This window comes from Gobius niger, assembly GCF_951799975.1.
Source record: "Gobius niger genome assembly, chromosome: 11".
In the NCBI taxonomy this organism is placed as follows: Eukaryota; Metazoa; Chordata; class Actinopteri; order Gobiiformes; family Gobiidae; genus Gobius; species Gobius niger.
In genome coordinates, this window is record NC_136862.1 from 21,440,708 (window position 1) to 21,466,449 (window position 25,742).

Consider the following 25,742-nt stretch of genomic DNA (forward strand, 5'->3'; position numbering starts at 1 on the left):
AGAGGGCTTTCTTTAAAAAATGAAAAATAAATTACAAAAATCTTTGTATAAGATCAAAAACCACAGTGAGATGTATTATACTGTATATTGGTCTGCATGTTGTTGTTTTGATTTTAAAGGGAAAGTCCATCTAAGCTTTTCTTTGTGCTATACCTGGACCTTGTATGTAATATCCGATTTTTGAATAGCCATTTTTCCCAGTTTTTACCAGCTTTTAACCCAATCAGAGAAAAGCAGGACAGGGCATTTTCATAAATATGCAAAAACAGGGGTCACAGAACTAGGTTTTTGGGTCATGACAACGTTCGGCCCTATCTGACAACAAAAACACTAAGCTCTATGTGTTACAATGTACATGAATGTCCACACTGCCTCATCCTGTGCTGTATAGACGGCTGTATAATGTACGCAATCCTCATCATTGTAATTCACTGCACATTAACACCTGACCAACGGACCATGTCTCCTCAGTCTATAACCTTTTAAAACCAGCATAGACCACTTCATCTCTCTCCACTTATCGTGCCATAATTACATCCCTGCATGGCCATGTACGGGAGTCTCATTTGACCTTTGGAAGTTTACATTATTATATTGTATGTACATCTGATTTTATTTTTGTTTCTTTTTACAGCCTAAGTATGTTTTTACCTTTTAGATTGTATAAAATTTAAACTAAACACGGATATGTACTACAACCTTGGCATGCTGCTTAGAAAAGGTGAATGAAAAGAGCAATAGTTAACAACTGAATGGATATTTGAAAATGCAAATAACAAAATTTAATCTGTTTAATCTAAAGTATATCCATATATGTTTATGCAATAAAGACTTGTTTTGATAAAAAAAAAAAAGCTTCTGTTTGTGTACCTGAGATGAGATGAAGCCGATCGACAATAAGTTACAGAATTTACAAAGAAATATTAAGCAGTTGAATTTGCACTGATGCACATAAGGCTTAACATTATGACCAGTGACAGGGCTCATGGTTACTTTATTGTCCCTGTCGTCCTCTGCATTTGACCCATCCACTGATGTCGCTGGGGAAACCAGTAAGAACCTGGGGCAGCTGCAGTGCAACACTCGGGACCCATCTCCAGATCTTATTATCGGAATTTATTTTATCTTTTTACGAGTCTCTCTTTTTCATGAGTGCCCTGTTTTATAGCTGAGGATAATGCAATAAATACCACTAAAGAGTTCAATTGTAAAAGTCTTTGTCGTTCCTTCCATTTGTGGGCGGTGTAATAAGAAAAGCCTCTTTTTCCTGTGTCACTCTTTACAAGTCCATTTTTGAGAACTAAACAGTCATGTGACCTGGCGTTGTAGCTGCTGTAGTTTGGTTCACATGTGAGATATTCAGGAAACTTCCCAACAAGTCCCTTATAAATGAATCAAATGCAGTGTTGCTCTCTCCTATTTGACAGGGAAGACCAGCCTGCTTTGTCATATAGTAAACAGAGTTCTGTGTTTGTCTCCAGTTTTAAAACGAATAGCAGAATGATAGACTGCATCGAGAGGTTTAAGAACAGAAGATGAAGTGTGCATATTAACTGTGTCACCATCATTAAGAACTGATAGAAAGGTAGCATGAACAACTTCTTTTCTATAATTCAATGGAACACAGGATTTGTTTCTGTTGTAAAATGATCATTTAGATTTAAGGCTATGGCATAATTTTGAAACATAGAGGAATAATCCATTGTGCATGTTTTGGGTTGAAAGGGAACACCGGAGCACTTCACAGAGGAGCGCAGACACGGCGCCGTGAGGCACCAGAGCAAACACTCATCTACTGCCTGATAGTGCAATAACACAAATGATCATTGTATCAGGGAACATACAGTAAGTGTTGTCTGTGTGTAAGTGTAACACTGGAGGGCTTCTTCAGGGTTATCTGCAATTTCTGAATCAATCTTTTTTAATAGAGGTCATTTAATTGATGCTCTTGCAATGCATCTAAGTTTAGCACACACTCAAGCACCTTAGCTCCCGCAAATGCACGCTGTCGTTGTGTCCTTGGGCAAGACACTTCACCCTCCTTGCCTCCAGTGTCCGCATACATTAGTGTATGAAAGAGAGAGTGAATGGGTGACTGGTTCCTTACTGTAAAGATATAAAGATAGAAAAGCGCTATATAAGTTGAGACCATTTACCATTTCATTCTTTAGATCTGATTTATACTCCTTCTTTACCCGTTTTTCAGAACCACTGCTCTAGTTAGCGTGTGACTATAAGCCACCAATCCATCCATTCAGTGCTGAGGTGAACTATCATGAGCACAGGGTGACCAGAGCAGCACCTTCGCCCCTGGGCCCATCCAGATCTTGAGTTTGGTTTGTCGCCACTGAAGCGCTGAATGTTCAGACTATTGCGCAAACTTTAGGTTTAAGAAGGAGAAATGGTGAAGGCAGTGTGTGCAGACTCCACAGCTGTAGCACTTGTGGAGTGGGGTCAGTGCTCAGGTAATGCAGTAGGAGGTGAATTGGTATCATGTTGAATTGCCATACCACCAAATACAAACAAGCAATATTTAAATAGATATTCCCCTGCCTTTGGATTCACAGGGAAGAGATATACTGAAAATATTTATTAAATGCTGTATAACACAATCAACTGCCAGAGCTTTGTGCTTGAGAGACAACTTAAACTGTTTACATTCAATATTCAAAGCCAAATCCTTTTACTCTAGAAAGCATGGTGTTCTTCGTGTCCAAACGACTTTAGAGATTTCCTCAGCAAACTCTCAATTAAATGCATCTTAAAACACTGGCACTGGAGGCAAAATGTTGACACAAAAATTACTTGCTCAAACTTTGCTTTTATCTCTATCCTGGCTCATATTTCTGTCATAACAAGTTGCAGGAGCAGCAGATCCTTGGCGACAGTTGCTTTTCGCGCCACAAGCCCTTATCAGTCTGTACAAGGCAGGGGTTGTTGCTTTGCTTGTCAGATTTCATTACTGCACTAGAGTTTTTGTAAATACCAAATCTAAAAATAGAGTGGAGAGGCCCGATGCAGAGATTCCCCCATTTCCAGGTCGTCAGATCTTGCAAAAAGGCAAGACAGAAGAGTTTTCAACTAAGTGCACAGCGTGTTCAAAATGCATTATACAATACAGCGTCACATCTCCATCAGTTTGTCCATTTATGTCATAATAAGAACAAGAAAAAGTATTAAGTAGTGTGCAGAGTATGGGACATGTGTGACCGTTCATTATAAGACTTTTCTGTTGGTTTAATCTGACTGACATTTTTGAAAAGGCCAGTGACCCTTAACACATAAATGACCCTTCAACCCACTTTTGGAACAGCGCATTCTTCAAGTTATATTGAATACAAATGAATTATTCTGCAATTTAACATGTAATCTCTATGTTTACTATGGTCTCTCATGTGCTGACTCTGCAAAGCTTCTCTTGTTAATTGACCAGTGGAAGTCAATGGCAAATCGCCAATGTGTCTAAAGAACAGCGGCTCATTGGAGGCAGGATTAGCCCTCTGAGGCCGTAAGCTCCCGATCATGAAACAACACGGTGTTAAATGGACAAACAGGCTGAGTGCAATGATCCAGGCATTTTCAAATAATTCAGACATAATCCACAAAACTGTTTACAAATGTACTGGATTACTGGAGTGTTGTTTCAAAGCAAAACCAGGAAACCATAAGATTTTCATGTAAAATAACAATATTAAACTTTCTAAGATGAAAAACAGTTTTAATTCCATGCTGAATTAAGTCTAGAAGTTCTTTTGATTCATGTAAAAGAGCACATATAAGGACATATATCAGTATCGAATTTTCTCATTAATCTGCAAAACTGAGGAGGCTCATGTTAAAAACTGGCCATGCAGTTTATTAGATACTTGGTGAAAGGGTTGGGAACCGTTCCTGGTCAAGCCTGTATAAGTTTGGCTGGAAGCCGTTTTGGAAATAGCAAATAAATCCCCTTTCTTTCCCATTCTGGCTTTCTATTCTCTGTTATCCTCCATCGATGCTGCCATATGATATTTATGTTCTGCTGATTTGACTTGTGTTTCCAGCATTGACTTTAATGTTAATAAAAAAAAACTGTATTGGAAATAAAAACAACAGTAGAGCATTGTTCTTATGCATAAAAACGTCACTTTAATTGAGGTATTTCTTAGAGGCTGGTTGTTCAGTTCAAACTCACAGCATCGTTTTGAAACACTGTCATCCCAGAACTTGTTTCCAACAAATCCTATTGTGTACAAAATACAAATTTCTTTTGGAACATCAGTAAATCGAAACATTTAGAGCTGCGTCCTAAAATACTTGAATGTCGGCCTGCTTGTTCAGTGTCAGGATGAAAAGAGAAATTAACAAAGGCACCAATGCATCACACTTGAGTTGCCGATTGACTCAAACGACTCGAATACTGAAGTTTACAAAAGGTAGGTCATTTGGAAAATATTAACAAAAGCATCACACACACATTGTTTTCTTTAAAGTCACATAAACTGGGCCTCGTCAAACTCATAGTAATCTTTGACCTCGTCCATTTTGCCCTTTACATCCCTCGTTCCCACAAGTGTAACCAAAAATAGATTTACCTTTTCCTTTATAATGCCTGATCAGAGCAAATGTAGCCATCATGTAAATACTTCAGTGGGGGTTTATGAGTATGGACTCTTGTATAGTCAATTAGTCATCTTATAAATAATAAATTACTAGTGAATAAATTTGAACCCAAGTACAGGCAGCAGCGGGTCAGTGTCCACTGTGGCCTCTTCCTGAAGCTCTAGAAGTGCCAAACAACCACTTTTACATGAGAGCTATATTCTTATGCAACCAAGCCATCACTTAATAATAGTTATCAAGAAAGTAGAAAGAAAAATGTAGGCCCCGATCTTCCTGGAGCAGCAACAACCCTGTTGTTGCGCCCGGTATGAAGCTGAAGATTACGTCTAAAGCCTGTGTTTAGAAACACAAGATCGGGCTCTTAAATGTTTCATTTTTTTCCAATATGGCCCAACCCTAATTTTATGCAAATTCCTCTCAGGCAGACCGATTTACACAATATTGTGGAAATGATTAGTTATTTCAGTGGTTCAAGAAAGGGAAAAGATAAAGACAAACTGTGCCAAAACGCAAGAGTTTTACATTAAATCTAACCACCAAAAAGTGTCATACCACAATAGTTTTATTTATTGAAGTATGCCAGAAAAACAACAGAAAAGAAAAGTGAGAGAAAAAGGTCAGCATAAGTGCAGAGAGGCACAGTTGAAGGCTGCTGACACTGTTGTAATACAACAGAGCAGGAGGGACAGTGGGGGGTAGACACAGACAGTAATGAACCGGGACAGTGTTTCAAAAGTCCACTAAAACTCGGTGTGGATGTGCTCCCTGAATGCCATGGTGTCGCTGGGCTTCATGAATACGCCCTCCATGGCCTTCCACAGACTGTGCTGGCTCGGGCTGCTCATGGCGTGCACCTCCCTCTGTCCCTGGATGGGGCGGCCGTACTGCTCCCCGGTGACAGACAGCAGGGCGTCTGTGGCCCGATGCCTGAATCGAACCGCTTCCTCGCGCTTCCACACGCTGCCGCCGCACTGCACCGTCCACTCGTCCAGGTGGTCCCCCTCGCCTTCTTCGCCGAACGCACTCACCTCCTGCGGGCAACAGCGCACGGTAAGGCAAGGCAGGTTTATTTGGAGAGCACGAATCATACACAACAATTAAAGATTAGAAGAACACAAAAGGCTCTATGCACCAAATGATTTTAGTTAACAATATAATGATGGACTTGTTATTCATGTATCGTTAATTATACATTCAGAGTACTGTTAAAAAGCAATGACAAGACACCGGTCTCCAATGAGAAGAACTCTGTGCCGAACTGTGTGCCAAGATCTTGGAAAAGCAGGCCAGACAGACACGCACCAGTGAGTAACGGGAGAAAACCTAAGCAATGGAGAGAATATTTATCCCTTCAAATGTAACTCAACGCAAAGCATTTTTAGAGGTTTATAAAAGGACAGATCACAGGGAAAAAAAGTCGAGCGGCTTCGGCAGCTGGATCAGACGTTACAAGCAAGTTCAGCATTTCTTAAACAGTGAGAGGAAAAAGTATGTGAACCCTTTGGAATTTATCCTATGACTGTTTATGTTATAGCCAGTAAAAGTATGACCACCTGTAATTGTTTGGGTGGTATTAGTTTAAGCAGACACCGTTTACTCATTCTTGTGATTTTAATTCTAATTAAAAACAGACCACATTTTATGACAAATTTAAGCAGAAATATACTGTAAAAAATTCCAAAGGGTTCACAAACCCCTGTACTGAATCTTTGGAACCAGCTGCCCTGGATGTTGTGGTGAAATAGGTTGCATTCACGACATTCTGGAATTGCTGTCGTTATTTGAGATGAGAGTGGCGGCCAATAAAGGGTATGCGGCGCCTACATCGTTATTATTCTACACAGAACCCACAATGTGCCAGATGTGCGTCAAAACAAATAGGCACACAACATAATTAATTTTGCTTCCCTTGGCAGGCTGTGACATCATCTGCATACCACCTATACAGCTCAATGAGTGATTTACTCCATTTTGAAAGAATTGCCTGAACAGACACTTTTTTTGGGAGGATTTGGTCCACAAATTTGCCATAATTTCAGGCTTTTAACTGATGACAATCGCAGCAGTCTGATTGTATTAATGTAACCCCATTTTAATAGTGAGTTAACTGTCCGGCTTATTTCACATCAAATGTATCATAACATAAACCAGGTCAAAACTTCTACATTTTGAAAGGAAAACTGGAAAGGGGGATCGTTTTCAAACACTGAATTGCTACCCATGATGTCTAACCCTGTGTAAAACTCATGGAGCGTTAACTGTGTGACAACTGGTAACGAGTAAATGGCGAAATATATTCAATATGATATATACACACTGTATTTGACACTTGACATTTGAGGCCTCTCATTGAGCCGATACTGGAGCCCAATGGTTCCCAAAGTGTGGGTCGGGGCCCCTGGGCGGTCACAAGGCCTTGGATGGGGGTCCCCAGATCATTTCAAGATTAAATAAAAATGCTAAAAAAATGCTTCTGTTTTTAGAATTTTTGGAGTGTAAAACAGCATATCATTTGTGAAATGCTCAATCAAAATATCCAAAATATCCACTCTCCATTCACTCTCCCCTCTCTCCCCTTCTCTTCCCTCACTCTCCCCTCACTATCCCCTTACTCTCCCCTCACTCTCCCCTTACCCTCACTCTCCCCTTCTCTTCCCTCACTCTCCCCTTCTCTCCCCTCACTCTCCCCTCACCCTCACTCTCCCCTTCTCTTCCCTCACTCTCCCCTCACTCTCCCCTCACTCTCCCCTTACTCTCCCCTCACTCTCCCCTCACTCTCCCCTTACTCTTCCCTCACTCTCCCCTTCTCTTCCCTCACTCTCCCCTTCTCTTCCCTCACTCTCCCCTTACTCTCCCCTTACCCTCACTCTCCCCTTCTCTTCCCTCACTCTCCCCTTCTCTTCCCTCACTCTCCCCTTACTCTCCCCTTACCCTCACTCTCCCCTTCTCTTCCCTCACTCTCCCCTTCTCTTCCCTCACTCTCCCTTCAGTCTCCACTCACTCTCCTCCTCCAATCCGAAGAGCAAATTGAAAAAATATATTTTCATTTGATTGCATTTGATATCTAACTTTGTAGCCTTGGCTGTAATACAGTAGATTACTATGGTAGTTTTAATAGTAATAATAGTAGTAATAGTATTTTTTAATGTAGTAGCATTTGCAGTAGTACTAAACTATGCAGCTGTAAAGGTTGTATTAGCAATAGTAGGAACACCATCCGTTAGTAGCAGTTTATGAGTCATTGTTTGTAATATGGTATCCATTTCAACACACTCATTCTTTACTGATCTTCATGTATGTTTTCTGTTGAAACTTGAGCAAAGTGCTGATGCTCGAAGGTGTGTCTTCCTTTGTGTCACTTTAATGGGTCTTTTTGTCCTTGCTGAATCTGCACTATACAAGACTAAAGGATATCTACTGCGGCTCTGAAACATAGACTTGTTACACCAGACTGCAGTGCACCACATCAGAGAGGTCGTTGTCCGACACAAAACCTCAAATTATTTATCTTAATATTCCTCCATCCATATCATTGCATATTTACTGAACTTGTTTCTGGAATAGTGCATTTAGATACATGGTCACATTTGCTGCCTACGCGAGATCTCAAAGCTCTCTTAATCAAAGGAAAATACTGTTGCAATGATTGTTTTTTCACATGCAAAGGTTTTTGTTTAAAACAAATAAATTACACTAAACTAAACAAAGCTATTTACACTCACAATCTCTCACAAATTCATACATCAGGATATACATGATTGGATGATTGAAGTAATGGACTAAGCTGCATCCATTGCCCACATCCGCACTCTCAAATTCAAATTTTCATTTGTCAAACCATGTCATTATCATGATTTGAAATTATATTTCTCTCATCCTTGATTGTGGAGCGGCGGGTGGGGGAAGAGGGGTGGGAGGGAGTTCAGGGAGTTCAGCTTTTCAATGGCCTTCTTCAGTCGACTGGAACTGGCCCGTAGATTCCGCAGTCTCCTCCCTGAAGGCATTACCTTGAAGAGACTTGGTGATGGGTGCGAAGGGTCCCTGGTGATTTTTATGGCTTTGCGGGTAAGACGGGTGGAGTATATGTCCTTATTGGAGGGGAGAGGGGCTCTGCAGACCTTCTCCCCTCTCCTTCATGAACTAGTGGAACACAGTAATGTTTTGCTCAAGGACAGGACAACAGTATGTACGGGCCAGAGCTATAATTGAACCCCCAACCTTTGGATCAATGGGAAAATGCTTTGCCATGACCCACTGCCACCCCAATTTATCTTGTGGGTTAATGTAATCGGTTTAAATCATCCTGAAATATAAACAAACTCTGAACTGATCTGAAGTCTGAGTCCTGACCTGATTGGAGGAGAGAGGAGAGGCGAAGTAGTGGCTGTGGAGGTTTCGTCCCGTGTTGACGTGAGTGAAGCGGATGGTCTGACCACATTTGACCGGAGCCCCGCGCTGACACAAGTCGTCCCTTGTACCACGAATACTCCAATAACTGTTACTGTCCTCCACAGCGGTAACCCCGGTAACAGACTGCTGACCGCTACCTTGACACAAAAATACAGAAAATTATTAATTTTTAAATAAATATTTAAATGAACATTTTTCTTAATTGGGTAGGCTCAGATAAATGAATAAAAATCTGCATTACAGATTGACAATACAGAGTACACTTTAGTTAGACTTTGTTCATATTGTCCTTGTCTGCTGATGGAGTAACATACATAATATACTTGAAAACATACACAATATACTCCAATCGAGACTAAATTAATGCAAAAATAATAATACTATGAATATGAAGTAATTTAACTGACTAATTTAATTTAAAAGATCAATTCCTGTTCTTGTTCACCTTGCATGTGCCAAGACAGTGTCCATAAATTAACAAGTTGAATAGACAAAATGCATTTTACTGTTGACTTTTCAAAGGTTTGGTGGACATTGACCTCAAAACCCATGTCCCTTTTAGCAAAAATGAAACTGGAGACACATAGAAACACACTACGTCCTGAGAAAAAAACTCTACAAAGAGAGGCCATATAATTGAATCACATTCTGAGATGTGAGTGTTGCAGTTAAAACACGCACACAGTTATCCACACACTAAATAGTAGGGCTGGGACGATGCACTTTTGTCACAATCCGGTGTCACAATACTCAGGGGCCGATCCGATGCATATTGCGATACAGTAAGTAATTATAAGTAATATGTTTACTTTAAAATGTGCAAAAACAAAAGTCATGTGTCCAAAGTTTATGCCTCCAAATACAATTAGTGAATGTATTGCGATACTTGGTAAAGCATTGATACTTGGTATTGCAGCGATAAGTATTGCGATCCGATATTTTGTTCCAGCCCGACTAAATAGATATAGAGATGTGTGTGTGTGATATTTCTCACTAATCTTTCAAAAATTGTTATTAGAGACCAATTATGAGAAGGCACAGTGATAATCTCCTGTCCACATCAGTAGGAGAGTAAAACCACCAGTTCATTCAGAAATGAACCAATATCCCATTACAAGTATTTAAAGAAAGCTACAATTCAGAAAAAAGCTATTTACCAATCTGTAAGATCTGTAAGGAACCAAACACTTCCGTTTTAATTCAATACCTAAATGTTTACGTGTTATTGCAGATCCATGGTTAAAACTCACCGGAGCCGTAGCGTACATCGTGTGAATGGAGCCTGACGTTATGCTTTATGTTTAACAGCTTAATAACAGATCCACATGTCACAATACTCAACTCCGAGCCGAGACACGGGCCAAACAGACACGACAAAATAAATACTAAGATTGGTGAAGAAGAGGCAATAAAATTACAGCTTAAAATACCCATTCCTTTGACTGTTCGTGTCTCTCAAGATTTACTATGTTTTTCGCTACGTCAGTGAAAAGGTGTTGCAATAAATTCGAAAACAGCTCCACCTAGCGAACCGGAGGAGGTGTTACGATGGCAATTATTGTTTTCCAACATTAACTATCGAGTAAAAGCAAAACATTTCACAAACTAATTTTAACTTTCCATTTTTAGTACATGTTCTATATATACAGAGCACATTTGAACGTGTATGATGAGGGAATAATCCGAAGTCTTATTCTGAAAATCCTAAAACAATACAGACTGTCATTATTTTGAAATGGCGTCAAAGGAAGTTACTTATGTCCATCCCGGAAGTGCCCTCATGCTGCGGATCGCGGCCATTTTTACCAAAAGCTCCTCGAAATTATTACAAAACACAACACAGGCACTTTAATCTTTGTAAATATTCACTGGATATACGGCCGCAGTGAAACCCGTAAGTACGAGTTATCTGTGGTCGTTTGTAGTTTTCAAGTGGCTAAAGAGAGATCCAGTAGTGTTTTAAATCTGATTGTTTTCCAGTTGTTGTCATTTCTGGTAATGCTAGGCTAGCAGACAAGAAAGCGAGGGCCTGCTGTCTCAACATCACTCGTTTGACTAACTGTGATATTTTAACATATTTACGGTTGGTTAATAATTTGGATTACAAATTCAACCTAATAAATGTAGGCAAAAACAGCGGCTTCATTTGGGTTCTTAGCAGAACATCCAGTAGCGTTTGTCAGAAGATTCATGTGAAGCCAAGAACGACTACATTACGATGAAAAGCGACTGGGGATGTCATATTTTTTTTCTTTTAATCTACATATGTGTTGGCTGAAACGTTTTCGTAATATTCCTCCGTTTCTGTAGCATAAACATTACTAAATAGCATCAGTTAGAAACAGCTTGTCGCTACGTTAGTCTCCAGGCTTCAGCAACCACCACCTCAGATTAGTGTGGAATTCTTGTCTTTCCATGTAACTTTAACATAATTGATGTGTAAAATGCATCTCTTGTGTGTGCCTTCTGGATTTAGTGAAAATTGTCAAGTGGGTAAACAATTATATTTACAAGTCGTACAATCTGAAATTATGTTTGCTTTTTTCAAGTGTAATGTACACATGCTTGATGGACTGATAACTTTGTATTTGCAGGAACATGTCTGACTTCATTGATAGCGAGGCTGAGGAGTCAGAGGAAGAATTTGAGGAGAAGGATTTGAAGCCGAAGAAAACCCAAAGATTTGCAGAAGATGGTAAGATAGTCACCAATTATTTTCAAAGACATAAAACTCAAGAGAAATAAGGGGCACTTTTCCTATCTATCCTATTTAGCCCAAGACATATTTCCCACCTTGAGGACAGTAAACGTTGTCTTTGACTTGATACAGAAAGCTTGTTTTTTCTTTTCTTACATGCTACATTTTTGATCCCTAAGCACCAAAAAGCACTTTCACCACAGAAAAAAATATTTAACAGAAACGTCTCGGGTATTTTACATCATTTTCAATGGCAGTTCATCAACAGCATACTCATGGTTTATAGTAAATTCAGGTTCAAATACCACTAGTGGCTTTCATGCCACCGTTTGGGATGTGATCGGTGGGGAGGTGAATATCGAGAGCTGGTGTGAGTGCGTGTGTGCGAATGAGTGTTAAAATATTTTGTTGTACTGTTTTGTTTTTATAATTTCATTTTGTGTATCTACTCTGCTGTTTTCTTTTCTTTTCTGTGGATGTGAGAACCCCCTTGAAAACAAGATGATGCATGGGGTTGATCTTCTAGTACGAATATGTTTATAAATAAGTAAATAAATAAATATGCTCACAGATGATGAGGAGGAGGAAGAGAATACAGAAGACCAGGACGAACTGGGAAACCTTCGAGGACTCATCGATGATGGAGATGAAGAAGAGGAGGAGGAAGAAGAAGCTGAGGGCAGCGGGAGTGGAGGAGGAGGAGGAGGAGGGGGAGGAGGAGGTGGAGGAGAAGGAGGAGGAGGAGGAGGAGGAGGAGGAGAGGGCAGCGACTCTGAGGAGGAGGTCAGACATCGGCGAAAGAAGCGCGGTGAGTCACTTTTGCAGTGAGTAGTCATTACATTTACAGAGTGACTGTTCATTATTTATTAGATGTTTCCTTTTATTTTTCTCCCAATTATTTGGACGAATAACTATGCAGTCCAGTCAGCCACAAAGAGTCCTTGTGAAGGCCATGTACGATGGTTTGCACTAATGATACTTACTTCTCCTTCGGCTGATGAAAGACAGAGGAAAAAAATAACATTTGAAAAAGTTTATTTTAAAAAGTGCTCTTTTGCCGTACGGTTAAGTTATACAGATGTACATGTTATTGATGTTAAAATTGCCCCTCTTTGCAGCGTATGACGACTATCTGGATGATGACGATCTTGATCTCATCGAGGAAAACTTGGGAGTTAAAGTCAAACGGAAGGTGAGGGCTTCTCTTTATTCCATGACACTTGGAATATTGAGAGGTAGAAAGATTTAACAGTTAGATAATGGTGCTCGTGTGCTTTTTGCAGAAAAAGAAATACGGCCGTCTGAAAACAATGGATGATGATGAGGATGATGAAAAGGACCAAATCGCAGATGAAATTTTCCATGCCGATGGAGACGGAGACGGGGACTTGGAGGAGGGAGAACCTGTGGATGAACCGCTTCCACAGGCTGATGATGAAGAGGGCCCAGAGGATGAAGAGTCTGGTGGGTGTTCTGCTTTTTTGGATTTAGGGAACAAAATTACTGGTTAAGGCTCAGGTCACCCACGGCGCTTAAGGGAATACGGGGGAGATCTTCATGTTAAAATCCCTCCTGTTAAGCCATGGATTTGTTTTTTTAATCCTACATTTTGTTCCATGTTTTAATATTTGGTTTGATGGCCATTTGAGCAGTTTAACAATTGTTTCATCTATTTTTTTGCTGCTTAGATATTGATGACTTTATTGTGGATGATGATGGTCAACCGATCACTAAGAAGAGAGGAAAGAAATTCTCTGGATACACAGATGCGTAAGTGTTAATACTGTGGATTTATTCAGTCGTAGAATATTACTGTATCGATAATGTCTATTTTGTCTTGCGGTTTATATTTGCACAATTGCACAAAATATTCCATCAAGTGATTGTATCTCCTTCCACAGGGCTTTACAAGAGGCTCAGGAGATTTTCGGTGGAGACTTTGACTTTGCAGACTTCGATGTTGATGCCTACGACCCAGGCGAGGAGGAGGAAGAGGACCAGGATGAAGAGAGCTGGGACCGTCCTAAGAAACAGACCAAGAGGAGATTAGGACGAAAGAGCATCTTCGAAATCTACGAGCCGAGTGAGCTGGAGAGCAGCCACATGACCGATCTGGACAATGAGATCCGCTCCACAGACATGCCCGAGCGCTTCCAGGTGAGCCCAGCTTTTATTGTTTTCAACTCATGAAAACGGCAAAATGTTGGCATGTTTTCAGGTGACAGCTTTTAACATGAAATTAAATGTGTGTGGCTTCAATGTTTTCAAACCTCTTTTGCCAACTTCTATTTTATTATGCAGTTGCGTGATACTAAATTTTTGTAATTTTATTTTAGTAAAAAAAATACTAAATTAAATTTAGACTTTTTGCAATGACACAGGCCCATTCGACTGGTACAGCTTGTGTTATTTTAAGAGGAAAAATTAGGAAAAAGGAAAATTAAAATAACCTTTTCTGTAACATCCTTGAACCAAACAACTATACATTAGTTGGAAATGGTCAAAGTTACCAAGTGTAAAGGGTAAAGATACAGACGGCATCTCTGGAATCGCCCATAAATGGTCATGTTTGAAACAGTTAAGGGGGAAAACAAAGCGTTCTCCAATTATTCAAAAACTACTTTAACAATTACAGAATTATTGATTTAGTTTTCTACCCAATACAGATACAAGGTCATGGAGAGGAGCAAAGTGGTTCAACAGCCCATAAATACACAAATAATGGAGAATATTCATCGTGGTCTTAGCATCGTGCTAGCGCTAGCTACGACTGCTGTTTTTTCGGCTGTGAAAAAAAGATCCATAAGGTCTTGATTTAGACTTGACTTTATTAATGTGTGATCAAATATGTTCATATTCCAACAGAAAGTGAAAATTGTGTTTCCCTAAAGATTCTCTTTTCCCCCTCGGCTAAGCCATGCCCCCTTCTATGATGAGATGCCGTCTGTATCTATTGCTGTCAATCTCTCATCTATATTTGCGCGTTGTAAAAGGTGTCTCTAATCTCTTTAGTTAAGGGCGATTCCTGTTAAACCTGCTGAGGATGATGAGTTGGAAGAGGAAGCAGAGTGGATCTTTAGACACGGCTTTTCGACCCTCACTATCTCTATGCAGGTACGGCCTCAGACACATGAATATCAGCATGCTCCTTACATGCCTGTTAACAAATGTACGATTTGTGCCTTTTGTCTTCTACAAAGGAGAGCACAGATTATCTTGACAGAGGGACAACCACAAACTTTAGCAGAAAAGGCCCGAGTACAATCGCGAAGATCAAAGAGGCTCTCAATTTTATGCGGAATCAACAATTTGAGGTAATAAAGCTGTTCTGCTGTGTAACGTGAAAAAGAACCTATTCAAGATCACGCAATAAAAGCTTAATACACCTTTATCTACATTCCCTCAGGTTCCCTTCATAGCGTTTTACAGAAAAGAATACGTGGAGCCCGAGTTGAACATCAATGACCTGTGGAAAGTGTGGCAGTGGGATGAAAAGGTTTGTCTTCTTAATGTTAATACTGCACATATCTAGATAATTTTCACTTAGTATTTGGCCTAAAATCCCTGTCTGAAATCTCCAGTGGACGCAGCTGAAGACGAGGAAGCAGAACTTGACCCGTCTGTTTCAGAAGATGCAGGCGTTTCAGTTTGAGCAGATCTCCGCTGACCCCGACAAACCCTTGGCTGATGGCATACGGCCACTGGACACCGCTGACATGGAAAGGTATTTGTTTTAATTTATACTAAAATCTTAACCTAGATAAAACATATTTCTAAAAGAAGATAAGTATTAGATTAAATGCTTTCATGTATATCTGCTGTTTGCTTTGCTCATCATTACTGTCCTTAAAAATGTGAATCTCATTTCCAGGTTAAAAGATGTCCAAACTCTGGAGGAGCTGGGAGACGTGTACAACCACTTCCTGCTCTATTACGGACGGGACATCCCTAAAATGCAGAACGCAGCCAAAACCAGCAAGAAGAAACTGAAAAAGATCAAAGAAGTGAATGAGGATGGTATGCAGAGCTGTAAATATTTAATCAACTTGTAAAAACGGTTCAGCTGTTTAGACTGTTCAATTTTGATTAACTGTGTTCTTAGGTGAGGAGGAGGATCTGGAGGTTGAGGAGGAAGAGGAGCAGAAAGGCCCGGATCTGAAGCTGGCCTCTCGTCGGGACATGTACAGCATCTGTCAGAGCGTTGGCCTGGGTAGGTGTCATTGTAACAGGAGACACGCGTCAATGCTATTTTTATATATATATACTATATATACTTTATATAATCAACAAATTATAAAGAATCACCGTGATTATTTTGCTCCTTGAAAATTAGGATCATGAACTCAACAATATACATTTTACACCTTCTAGTTTGGCAGAGTTGGGTTTTTTTACGAGTCTGTTTTTCCCTGTAGATGGTTTGGCGAAGAAGTTCGGTCTGACTCCGGAGCAGTTTGGTGAGAATCTGCGAGACAGTTACCAGCGGCACGAGACGGAGCAGTTCCCCGCGGAGCCGGTGGAGTTGGCCAAAGACTACGTGTGCAGCCAGTTCCCCAACCCAGAGGCCGTGCTGGAGGGGACCCGCTACATGGTGGCAATGCAGATCGCCCGAGAACCGCTGGTGAGACACGTGCTCCGGCAGACCTTTCAGGAAAGAGCCAAGATCAACATTAAACCCACCAAGAAAGGCAAAAAGGTAAGGATTATGTCACTTTTTAAAGGTAATGTGTGCAGTAGAAGATGCATTAAATGCAATTGGATCTTGTTTTGTGCAGTAGTACATTCATATCTCTGAAATACTAGTCTTTGTTTATGTCCTTGGCTACCATTAATCAAAAGCCAGTCTCTGATATGTTTCATTGAATTCCTTTTAGATAGCAGTGAATTGCAATTTAGCCCGTTCTTTTATGTCATTTCCGTCCTGAGTTTCCCTTGACATTTGCCATGCCTCTGTAGGAAGTCGATGAAGCCCATTTCGCCTACTCTTTCAAGTATCTGAAAAACAAACCAGTGAAGGAGCTGAACGGGGATCAGTTTCTGAAGATGTGTTTGGCAGAAGACGAGGGGCTGCTCACCATCGACATCTGTATCGACCTTATTGGAGTCAAAGGGTGAGCGCAGCCACAGCTTGATATCACATGATATGGTTTGATCTGGTCTAAGAACATGAGTCATACTGCACCACTGAAAACTTACAAGACACAAAACGTACATCTGCAGCAATAGCTACCCTCAAAAGCAGCAACGTTTTTCTCTTGGGTCTTGAATTTACAGGTAATTTGGAACAAAATGGAAAGGCTGTTTTATATAATTACTGCATTTTTCTTCACCAACAACTGTAAATGATTGCATTGTTTTTAAATTACTACCTGCCTTTGCTTTAACATCTAAGCTTTGATGTGACAACAAAGACACAAATAAAAGTAGAATATCCCCTCTGTATTTACTCTTTTTTTCCCCCCTACTTGTCTTCTATCTTGTACCGTGTGGATGTTTGAAAGCATTTGCCTTTCTTCTCTGTGGCAGGTTTGCAGGGGACCAGACATACTTTGACGAGATCAAACAGTTTTACTACAGAGACGAGTTCAGTCACCAGGTGCAGGAGTGGAACAGGCAGCGGACCATGGCCATAGAGAGGGCTCTCAACCAGTTCCTGTATCCGCAGATGTCCAAAGAGCTGAAAGCCAAGCTCACCGCAGAGGCTAAAGAAAGCATTGTCAGGGTGAGAGCTTTGGAAATGCCAGTGCCTCCTCAGAAATGTATTGACTCTGTACTTGTTTAAACATTAGCTCATCTACAACATTCTGGTACACTTTATTACAAAGTAGAAAAATTTGCCCCATAAATGGATTTAAGACTGGACTTGGACTAAGATTTGTGCAAACTCTTACTATGCAATAGTTAGATGATATCATGTAAATAACAAGAGTCTTTTGGCAGTCTTGCTGTCGAAGGTTGTACAACTGGCTGAAGGTCGCCCCCTACAGGCCTGATCAGCAAATTGAGGAAGACGATGACCTCATGGATGAGAGCCAGGGCAAAGGCATTCGGGTGTTGGGAGTAGCTTATGCCCCCAGCAGGTATGTGTGCTTGTTTGTTTATTTAAAGTTGTTAGTTCTCCTCCATCATAACCTGTTGATTTGCTTTGACAGAGACACACCAGTATTCTGTGCACTTATTAACGGGGAGGGGGAGGTTGTGGACTTCCTGCGGCTGCCCTACTTTATGAAGAGGAGAAACGCCTTTAGGGACGATGAGAGAGAAAAGAAGGTGCATAATATGATCATCTTGTAATGCACATCTGTTATAGTACCATATAGTTTTAACTTGTAATAAATAACACTTTTTATTTGGGTTATACTTGAAACCTTTGATTAATGTAAGTCTTAAAGTTAGATGTGACTGTAGCAGAAAGCAGATGACAGGCATTTGAAAAGTATCAAACTATACCTGATAACACAACATTTCTTACACCTGTCCTGAATTTGTGTTTTAATTTTTTAGGTTAATGACATGGAAAGCCTGAAAAAGTTTCTATCCAGCAAGAAGCCTCATGTGGTGGCTGTCGCAGGAGAAACCAGGTAAAAAGCAATTTGTCAGGAGCTGCATTTTAATTGTTACATGGAAATATTTTCATATAAAATGTGTCTCAGAGATGCTCACATGATCATGGAGGACATCAAGAGAGTCATTGGTGAGCTGGAGCAGGAGTCGTCTCTACCTGCTGTCGGAGTGGAGCTCGTCGACAACGAAGTTGCTACACTTTACATGAACAGCAAGAAGTCAGAGGTGAAACACTGTTCTAAACATTTCTTTTCATTTTTTAAAATGTGAATTAATAACGCTTTTGTCTTTTCATTTCAGGCGGACTTCAGGGATTACCCGCCATTACTGCGACAGGCTGTGTCGATCGCCAGGAAGATCCAGGACCCTCTGGTGGAATACGCTCAAGTCTGCAGCACGGATGAAGACATTCTCTGCCTAAAACTGCACCCTCTTCAGGCAAGACATAAGCTAGTTCTTTCAGGGATCACTACAGTAAAACACTTATTACTGTACGGAGACAGTTTACTGTCAGATGCCCTGTATGAAATGTTCATTTAATTTAATCTAATTTATTGAGTCATTGTTTCATGATAGGGCATAACATTAGTAGTAGTAATTGTCATGTCCCTTTCTTGATATACTGTACCTGCATGTCTATATTACCAGGCTTGGACCATTATTACTTTATTACATGAAAGACGAGTGACCAGTCAACAATATATTAATCGACAGTTATTATTTCACCAGGAGCATGTTGTGAAGGAGGACCTGCTCAACGCGCTGTACTGTGAGTTCATAAACCGAGCCAATGAGGTGGGAGTGGACGTGAACAAGGCCATTGCGCACCCTCACACCCAGAGCCTGGTCCAGTACGTCTGCGGGCTGGGGCCAAGGAAGGGCTCCCATTTACTCAAGGTACATATGTTAAGCATACACGTAATCTGGGGCAGAGTGATAATATAGATACTACTTATTAACTTTTGTAGGTTATAACTCTTGACATAGTGTTTCAAGAGTTAATACATCTCTAGAAACGGCTGTATTTTCCAGTTTTGATTCGGATTTTGTTGATATGTGATTCATTGATGTATTATTTTATCTCTTTAGATTTTGAAGCAGAACAACACCCGCCTGGAAAACCGAACCCAGCTTGTTACAATGTGCCACATGGGACCAAAAGTATTTATCAATTGTGCTGGTTTTATTAAGATAGACACCGCATCGCTGGGAGACAGGTGCGTTGGAGCTAAAAATGCTTCAAGCCGAACACAGTCATGTAAATTGAACTCTTTCAAATGTTCCAACAGCACTGACTCCTATATCGAGGTGTTAGACGGGTCCCGAGTTCACCCCGAGACCTATGAATGGGCTCGGAAAATGGCGGTGGATGCTCTTGAGTACGATGAATCGGCTGAAGATGCCAACCCCGCAGGCGCTTTGGAGGAAATCCTGGAAAACCCAGAGCGTCTCAAAGATCTGGACCTGGATGCTTTTGCCGAGGAGCTGGAGAGACAGGTTACAAATTAATTAACAGTTTCAACAATTGTTCAGTTGTAGGTGCGAAATGAGCATAATACCATAATGTATAGACTTTGCCTGACATCCAATGTAATGCGTGTTTTTTTCTGTTCTAACTGAACTGGACAGCAGCTCATTTGTACGATAGTAAAATCTGAAGTTCAAAACATTTATTCTTCCTGTTTAATAGCTCCCCTGTCTTTTTTCCTGTTTAGGGCTATGGAAACAAGGGCATCACTCTGTACGACATCCGTGCTGAATTGAGCTGCAGATACAAAGACTTGAGAGTGGCGTACCGAGTCCCAAACACAGAGGAGGTCTTCAACATGCTCACCAAAGAGACTCCAGAGTCTTTTTATATTGGTAAGATACAATTACCCCGGCGTTAAACATTTGCAGTGTTTGTTGGGTTAATTTGGCCTCTGCTTTGTGTTTTTAGGAAAGCTGATCACCAGTATAGTCACAGGTATAGCCCACAGGCGACCTCAAGGGGAGAGCTATGACCAGGCCATTCGTAATGACGCGACAAGTCTGTGGCAGTGTCCTTTCTGTCAACAGGACAACTTCCCTGAGCTCAGCGAGGTACAGGACATTACTTGGGACTTCTACTGCCTTTTACATTTCAGGCATTCTGTTTTTGACCTGTTCTGTTTGGTTTAGGTTTGGAACCACTTTGACAGCGGCTCGTGTCCTGGCCAAGCCATCGGAGTCCGGTCCAGGCTCGATAATGGCGTCCAGGGATTCATTCCCACCAAGTTCCTCAGTGATAAAGTGGTGAAGCATCCAGAGGAGAGAGTCAAGGTGAGTAAGCTGTGAGATCCATTATTAGAATTGGATGTTGCCTAACTCTACTTGATGCTATAGGTAAAGTCATAAGCCATAATAATAAGAATATGTTATTGTATAGGTTGGCATGACGGTCCACTGCCGCATAATGAAAATCGACATTGAAAAGTTCAGCGTGGATCTTACATGCCGCACGTCTGATTTAATGGACCGGGCCAATGAGTGGAAACTTCCCAAAGACACTTACTATGACTTTGACACGGAGACCGAGGACCACAAACACGAGGAGGAGCTCAAGAAGAAACAGCAGAGGACACGTAAGCATCAAGATCGTACAGCAAATATACACTAAAAAGATAGAATAACCCAGAGGAGCTTGAAAGAATGCTGAAAATACAAATTTTACATTGGTTTTGTCCGGGGTCTGAATATACTAAAACGTGCCCAATGCCTGCACAAGTACATGGAACACTTTTTTTTTTAAGACCTACGAATTTCTGATTTGAGCCATAAATTACCCAATTACAACAACAAATGAATGACAGATTGCTCTCAAATTCTTGATGGTAATTTTTGTTTTACCCTTTTCATTATCATTTAATTAAAAAAGGATTGTTTTCTCCACTCGTCAGCGTATATAAAGCGTGTGATTGCCCACCCCAACTTCCACAACATCAGCTTCAGTCAGGCCGAGAAGATGATGGAGACGCTGGACCAGGGGGATTTGATCATCAGGCCGAGCAGTAAAGGCGAGAACCACCTCACCGTCACCTGGAAGGTAAGAAAACTCTACCAGACAGTGGAGATGTGCTCATTCAAGAAGATTAGATTCATTTTGTGGTGTTTTATAGGTGGCTGACAACATCTACCAACATGTGGATGTGAGAGAGGAGGGGAAAGAAAACGCATTCAGTTTAGGGCACACGCTCTGGATCAACACTGAAGTAAGAACTCCTCTCCAATAATATAATAAAGAATAAGTATTAGAAGCTTGATGTTCATTTTTGGGTTTATTTGTAGGAGTTTGAAGATCTGGATGAAATCACAGCTCGTTACATTCAGCCAATGGCAGCATTTGCTCGTGACCTTCTGGGGCATAAATACTTTCAGGACTGCAATGGCGGCAGCAAAGAGGTACGTCAGACTCGGTTTACATGGGTTCTTGTTGACTCTTGATTTTTTACACAATGTTGTTTTTGTAATTCCTAGAAAATGGAGGAGATGTTGGTCAAATCAAAGAGGGAGAAGCCTACTTTTATTCCATATTATATATCTGCCTGTAAAGAATTGCCCGGGAAGTTTTTATTGGGATACCAACCTCGAGGGAAACCGAGGTAACAAAAGACCAGCTAAGGATTTACTGCACCTGTTCAGTGCATTTCCCATTAATAACTTATTCCCTATGGGGTTTTAACAGAATTGAGTATGTGACCATCACCCCAGACGGTTTCCGCTACCGTTCACAAATATTCCCTTCAGTGAATGGGCTTTTCCGATGGTTCAAGGACCACTACCAAGAACCAGTGCCAGGTACTTAACGAAAACATAGTACATATTGATTTATGCGCCTCAGCTGAGAATCAAAACTTTATTATTTTTTTAAGGCATCACACCAAGTAACAGCAGTCGAACCAGGACACCTGCCTCTCTGAACGCCACCCCGGCCAATATCAACATCGCAGGTTCGTCCTCTTCACTAATGCCATTCTTTAGCACTAGTGACTATGAAACTAGTACGTGTGTGTGACACTGTATTTCTCTAGACTTGACGAGAGCTGTGAATGCCCTCCCGCGCAACATGACGTCCCAGATGTTCAACGCCATCGCCGCGGTCACGGGTCAAACCCAGAATGCGAACTCGACTCCGGCTCAGTGGGGCTCCAGTCAGTACGGCTACGGAGGCAGCACTGGAGGAGGAGGCAGCTCGTCCGCTTACCACGTGAGTACACTTTCATTTATATCACCGTTCATAACAAGCAGGGGACCTATTGGCTTAAAACGGCGGAGTAAACTCAGGTTACAGATGGAAACAAAGTGTAATTGGGTTTATGTTCTTCATGCGATACAAAAGCCTCATTTCAGACTATGGATTGTTTTACTGTATATCTGTTACAATTGTTAACTGTTCAGTTGTTGCCCTCTTTTTGTTTTGGAATAATGATTACTTCTACTTTATATACTCCAAGACGCAGAGAAAGATTAGAATATGGAGGGCTCCCATTGCACTTGCTTGTGTTCCTCAATGTTTTCTCTGTGCATTATTTATTGACTAGTTGTTTTGTTCCTTCTTGTAGCTGGTCTGCGTTTGTGTCCATTTTGATGACTGTGTTTGTTTAATACAATCCAGCATCAGGAACTGTAACCACACCTCCTGTTTGCAGGTGTTTGCCACGCCGCAGCAGCCCATGGCGACGCCGATGATGACGCCCAGTTACTCGTACACCACGCCCAGTCAGCAGCAGGTCATGGGCACGCCGCAATACCCCAGCTCCACACCCCAGTCCTCTCATCACCACGGAGGTCACATGACGCACCACAGTCAGCACGGACCCCACAGCGGTCACCAAGGACACTCCTCTGGCACGCCGTCCTCCTCCACCTCCTCCAGGGGCCGCACTCCACAGCAGCAGCCAAAGTATGTTATTCCTTCAAACTAGACTTTAAATCATTACTTATTTAAATCAACCCAGTTCAGATGTGTAATTTCTGGCATTATAAGAGTATTGAGTAGAAGCCAAGGACCGTGGGTTTCAGGCCAGGGGTCTCATTTAGCAAACTATCCATGAGACCCTATAAAAGTACGTACGAGCAAAACCCAAAAATGCACTTGTCCATATCTAATATGACCTACAGCCATTATACTGTTTTTTGTATATTTAAAAAGCAATATATTCTTGCAAACTTGAGTTACTGTGTTATTCAAAACATCCAAACTTTTTTGTGCCCCCCCTGCAGGTCGGGCACCAACTCTGCAGCCGTGGACTGGGGTAAAGTGGCTGAGCAGTGGCTCAAAGAGAAAGAAGCAGAGGGTCGAAAGAAAGCGCAGAGGATGACGCCGCGGCCCTCGCCCAGCCCCATGATCGAGAGCACGCCCATGTCTTTGGCTGGAGACGCCACACCGCTGCTCGATGAGATGGACCGATAGGACTGAGAGGGGGGCTGACCGCACCCCCGTCCCAACTTCACCTGTGAACAGCTGGTTAACAAATGTGACCACATTCACCTTAGAGAGGCCTCAGGCTGTCTCATAAAGTAACATTTTATCAGTGTCCTCAGTATCATGGATTATTTCACTCTCTTCTAATCCTTCTTTCAGCCAAACCAGGCTTCATAGTATTTTGTAAAGTCTGAAAAAAAACATTGTATGTCAAACAGTCAGTACATGATGACAAAAAGACAGCAGTTAAAGGAAATGGACCTCACACTGACCGCTGTTGAGTCTCTTTAGTTTGGTTTTAGTTGGATTCTTAAATGTGACAGAGACACACTACGCCCCACCATTTTATTTTGGAGTTGGTGGGTTTTTGCGAGCAGATGCCAACACAGTGCTTTGCCAACCTGATCAGGAAAACGATTCTCTGTATGGATTGCATCAGAATGAATAAAGACTGTACTTTTCCGTTGAACTTTAAGCCTGCGCTGCTCACATCATTAAACACTGCTCTGCACATTCACACACATGCAAATGCATGAGACGATTTTAAAATAAGAAACATTCAAGATAAAACCACCAGGACCGGTTTCTGAAGCCAGTGGTGGTGTTTATAACAACCGCCTGTATTAGACGTTTACACTGGCTCCTGTAGATAGACTAATGCATCGTTTTTCGCTGGACACTGATGTGTACCACAATAGAGCTAATAATGTTTTAAATAAATGTGCGTTTCCAAAACTGGATTTTACATCATTTTATTTCAAAAGTCCACTTGACAAGTGGCATCATATTAATGGAATTCTTTTAGGGTTTACCAGATTTAGAAGTCCAGTATTTCAAGAGCTACGAGTTGTTGCTCTTGCAGGGTTTGTTCTGTTAGATACACTGACAGAAATAAAAAAAACGGCTAAAGGGCGTTACTGTGCACAGCTGTTACAATACTATGGAGATTGTGGTTGCTCTTTCACTTATTGCATCCTTCATTTGCTTCAATCCAGACGGCAGTGGTGCTGTCTGCTGCATTTAGCTCTGTGCAAAAAAAATATCTCCTATATGCATATTGTTTGAAACAAATACACCTTTTTGATCTCTTGTGAGATAAAGTTGTTGTATTTTTTTTCATCCAGACTGTGACTGGTTTGTCAGCAGCAGCGGTGGCCTGGTGATGGCGCTGTAGACGACCTTTTACTATCTGTGACCCTTTAATAAAAGTGTAGTGTTCCTACTTAAAATGACTGATGTGATCATTTGGTGAAAGAGTGGACACTAGAGAAATTATAAGCATTATCAATACCTCAAATATGAAGAGTATCTAGAGAGATTTTTTAGTGAGGAATCTACTTTTGCCTCAGAGTCCGTTGCTTTCTCAGTGTCAGACAACAGTGTAAGAGGAAAGAAATGCATTGTGGGTGTAACCACAGTCATGAGAGTCAGCGTACGTATTGCATTAGCAGAAAAGCACCGAGGAGACAGGCACATGATTGAAGAAAAGCAAAGATAACGGGTTTTGCATGGAGCAAGATGTTTGAACCATGACATGAGAAATGCTGTATATGACAGACAGTCAGGCACCAAGTGTGCGCCATGTTAATGTATTCAGTTAATGTAGTCAAATAAAAGGAAGAAAATAGCCTTTATGTACACACACATATTACAATTTGGATTATTCCTTGATTTACCCAAGTCTGGTTTATGGTTTAGTCCAAACTCTGTAGTGGTTATTCATGGATTGATCTGTTTACATGAAAGCCTATAAGGAAAAAAAGGTTCTGGTTAAGCCAACCTGCGGTACATGCATTCACAGGTACGATGTCACAAGACCAACTCGAGCAAACATAAGTGAACCTAATGTATTTAAACCACTACGTATACAGTAGTATAAAGTAGCAACAGTAAAGTAAAGTAGCAACATCCTTACCCTATAATCAGAGGCAGGTAGTACTTGGATACCTTTATTCATGTACATTGAGTAAGATCATTTAAAAGTAACGATACTCTTGAGTAAATATGTTGGATTGTTCCCACCCC

General features: G+C 41.1%; 2 protein-coding genes across 2 annotated transcripts; one reads left to right on the forward strand and one right to left on the reverse strand.

Annotated features, from left to right (window-relative positions):
* Positions 1–5,191: 5,191 nt before the first annotated feature.
* On the reverse strand, positions 5,192–10,493 carry sdf2 (stromal cell-derived factor 2). Its single transcript, XM_079566423.1, has 3 exons — positions 10,263–10,493; positions 8,953–9,149; positions 5,192–5,633 (listed from the first exon to the last, which is right to left on the reverse strand). The coding sequence occupies exons 1-3, from the start codon at positions 10,444–10,446 to the stop codon at positions 5,343–5,345; spliced, it is 672 nt and encodes a 223-aa protein (XP_079422549.1). The 5' UTR covers positions 10,447–10,493; the 3' UTR covers positions 5,192–5,342.
* Positions 10,494–10,766: 273 nt separating this feature from the next.
* Positions 10,767–24,931, forward strand: supt6h (SPT6 homolog, histone chaperone and transcription elongation factor). The gene is made up of 37 exons (XM_079566051.1): positions 10,767–10,906; positions 11,607–11,707; positions 12,282–12,518; positions 12,829–12,902; positions 12,994–13,174; positions 13,399–13,480; positions 13,612–13,867; positions 14,723–14,824; positions 14,911–15,024; positions 15,117–15,206; positions 15,292–15,434; positions 15,582–15,727; positions 15,813–15,920; positions 16,126–16,406; positions 16,667–16,821; positions 17,237–17,432; positions 17,651–17,790; positions 17,863–17,980; positions 18,215–18,291; positions 18,364–18,499; positions 18,575–18,712; positions 19,004–19,171; positions 19,364–19,491; positions 19,564–19,771; positions 19,990–20,137; positions 20,214–20,356; positions 20,435–20,575; positions 20,682–20,877; positions 21,193–21,338; positions 21,412–21,504; positions 21,581–21,694; positions 21,770–21,894; positions 21,978–22,090; positions 22,165–22,242; positions 22,324–22,499; positions 22,942–23,195; positions 23,516–24,931. Exons 2-37 carry the CDS (start codon positions 11,611–11,613, stop codon positions 23,703–23,705), a joined length of 5,292 nt encoding a protein of 1,763 aa, XP_079422177.1. The 5' UTR covers positions 10,767–10,906; positions 11,607–11,610; the 3' UTR covers positions 23,706–24,931.
* The last annotated feature ends 811 nt before the right edge of the window (positions 24,932–25,742 follow it).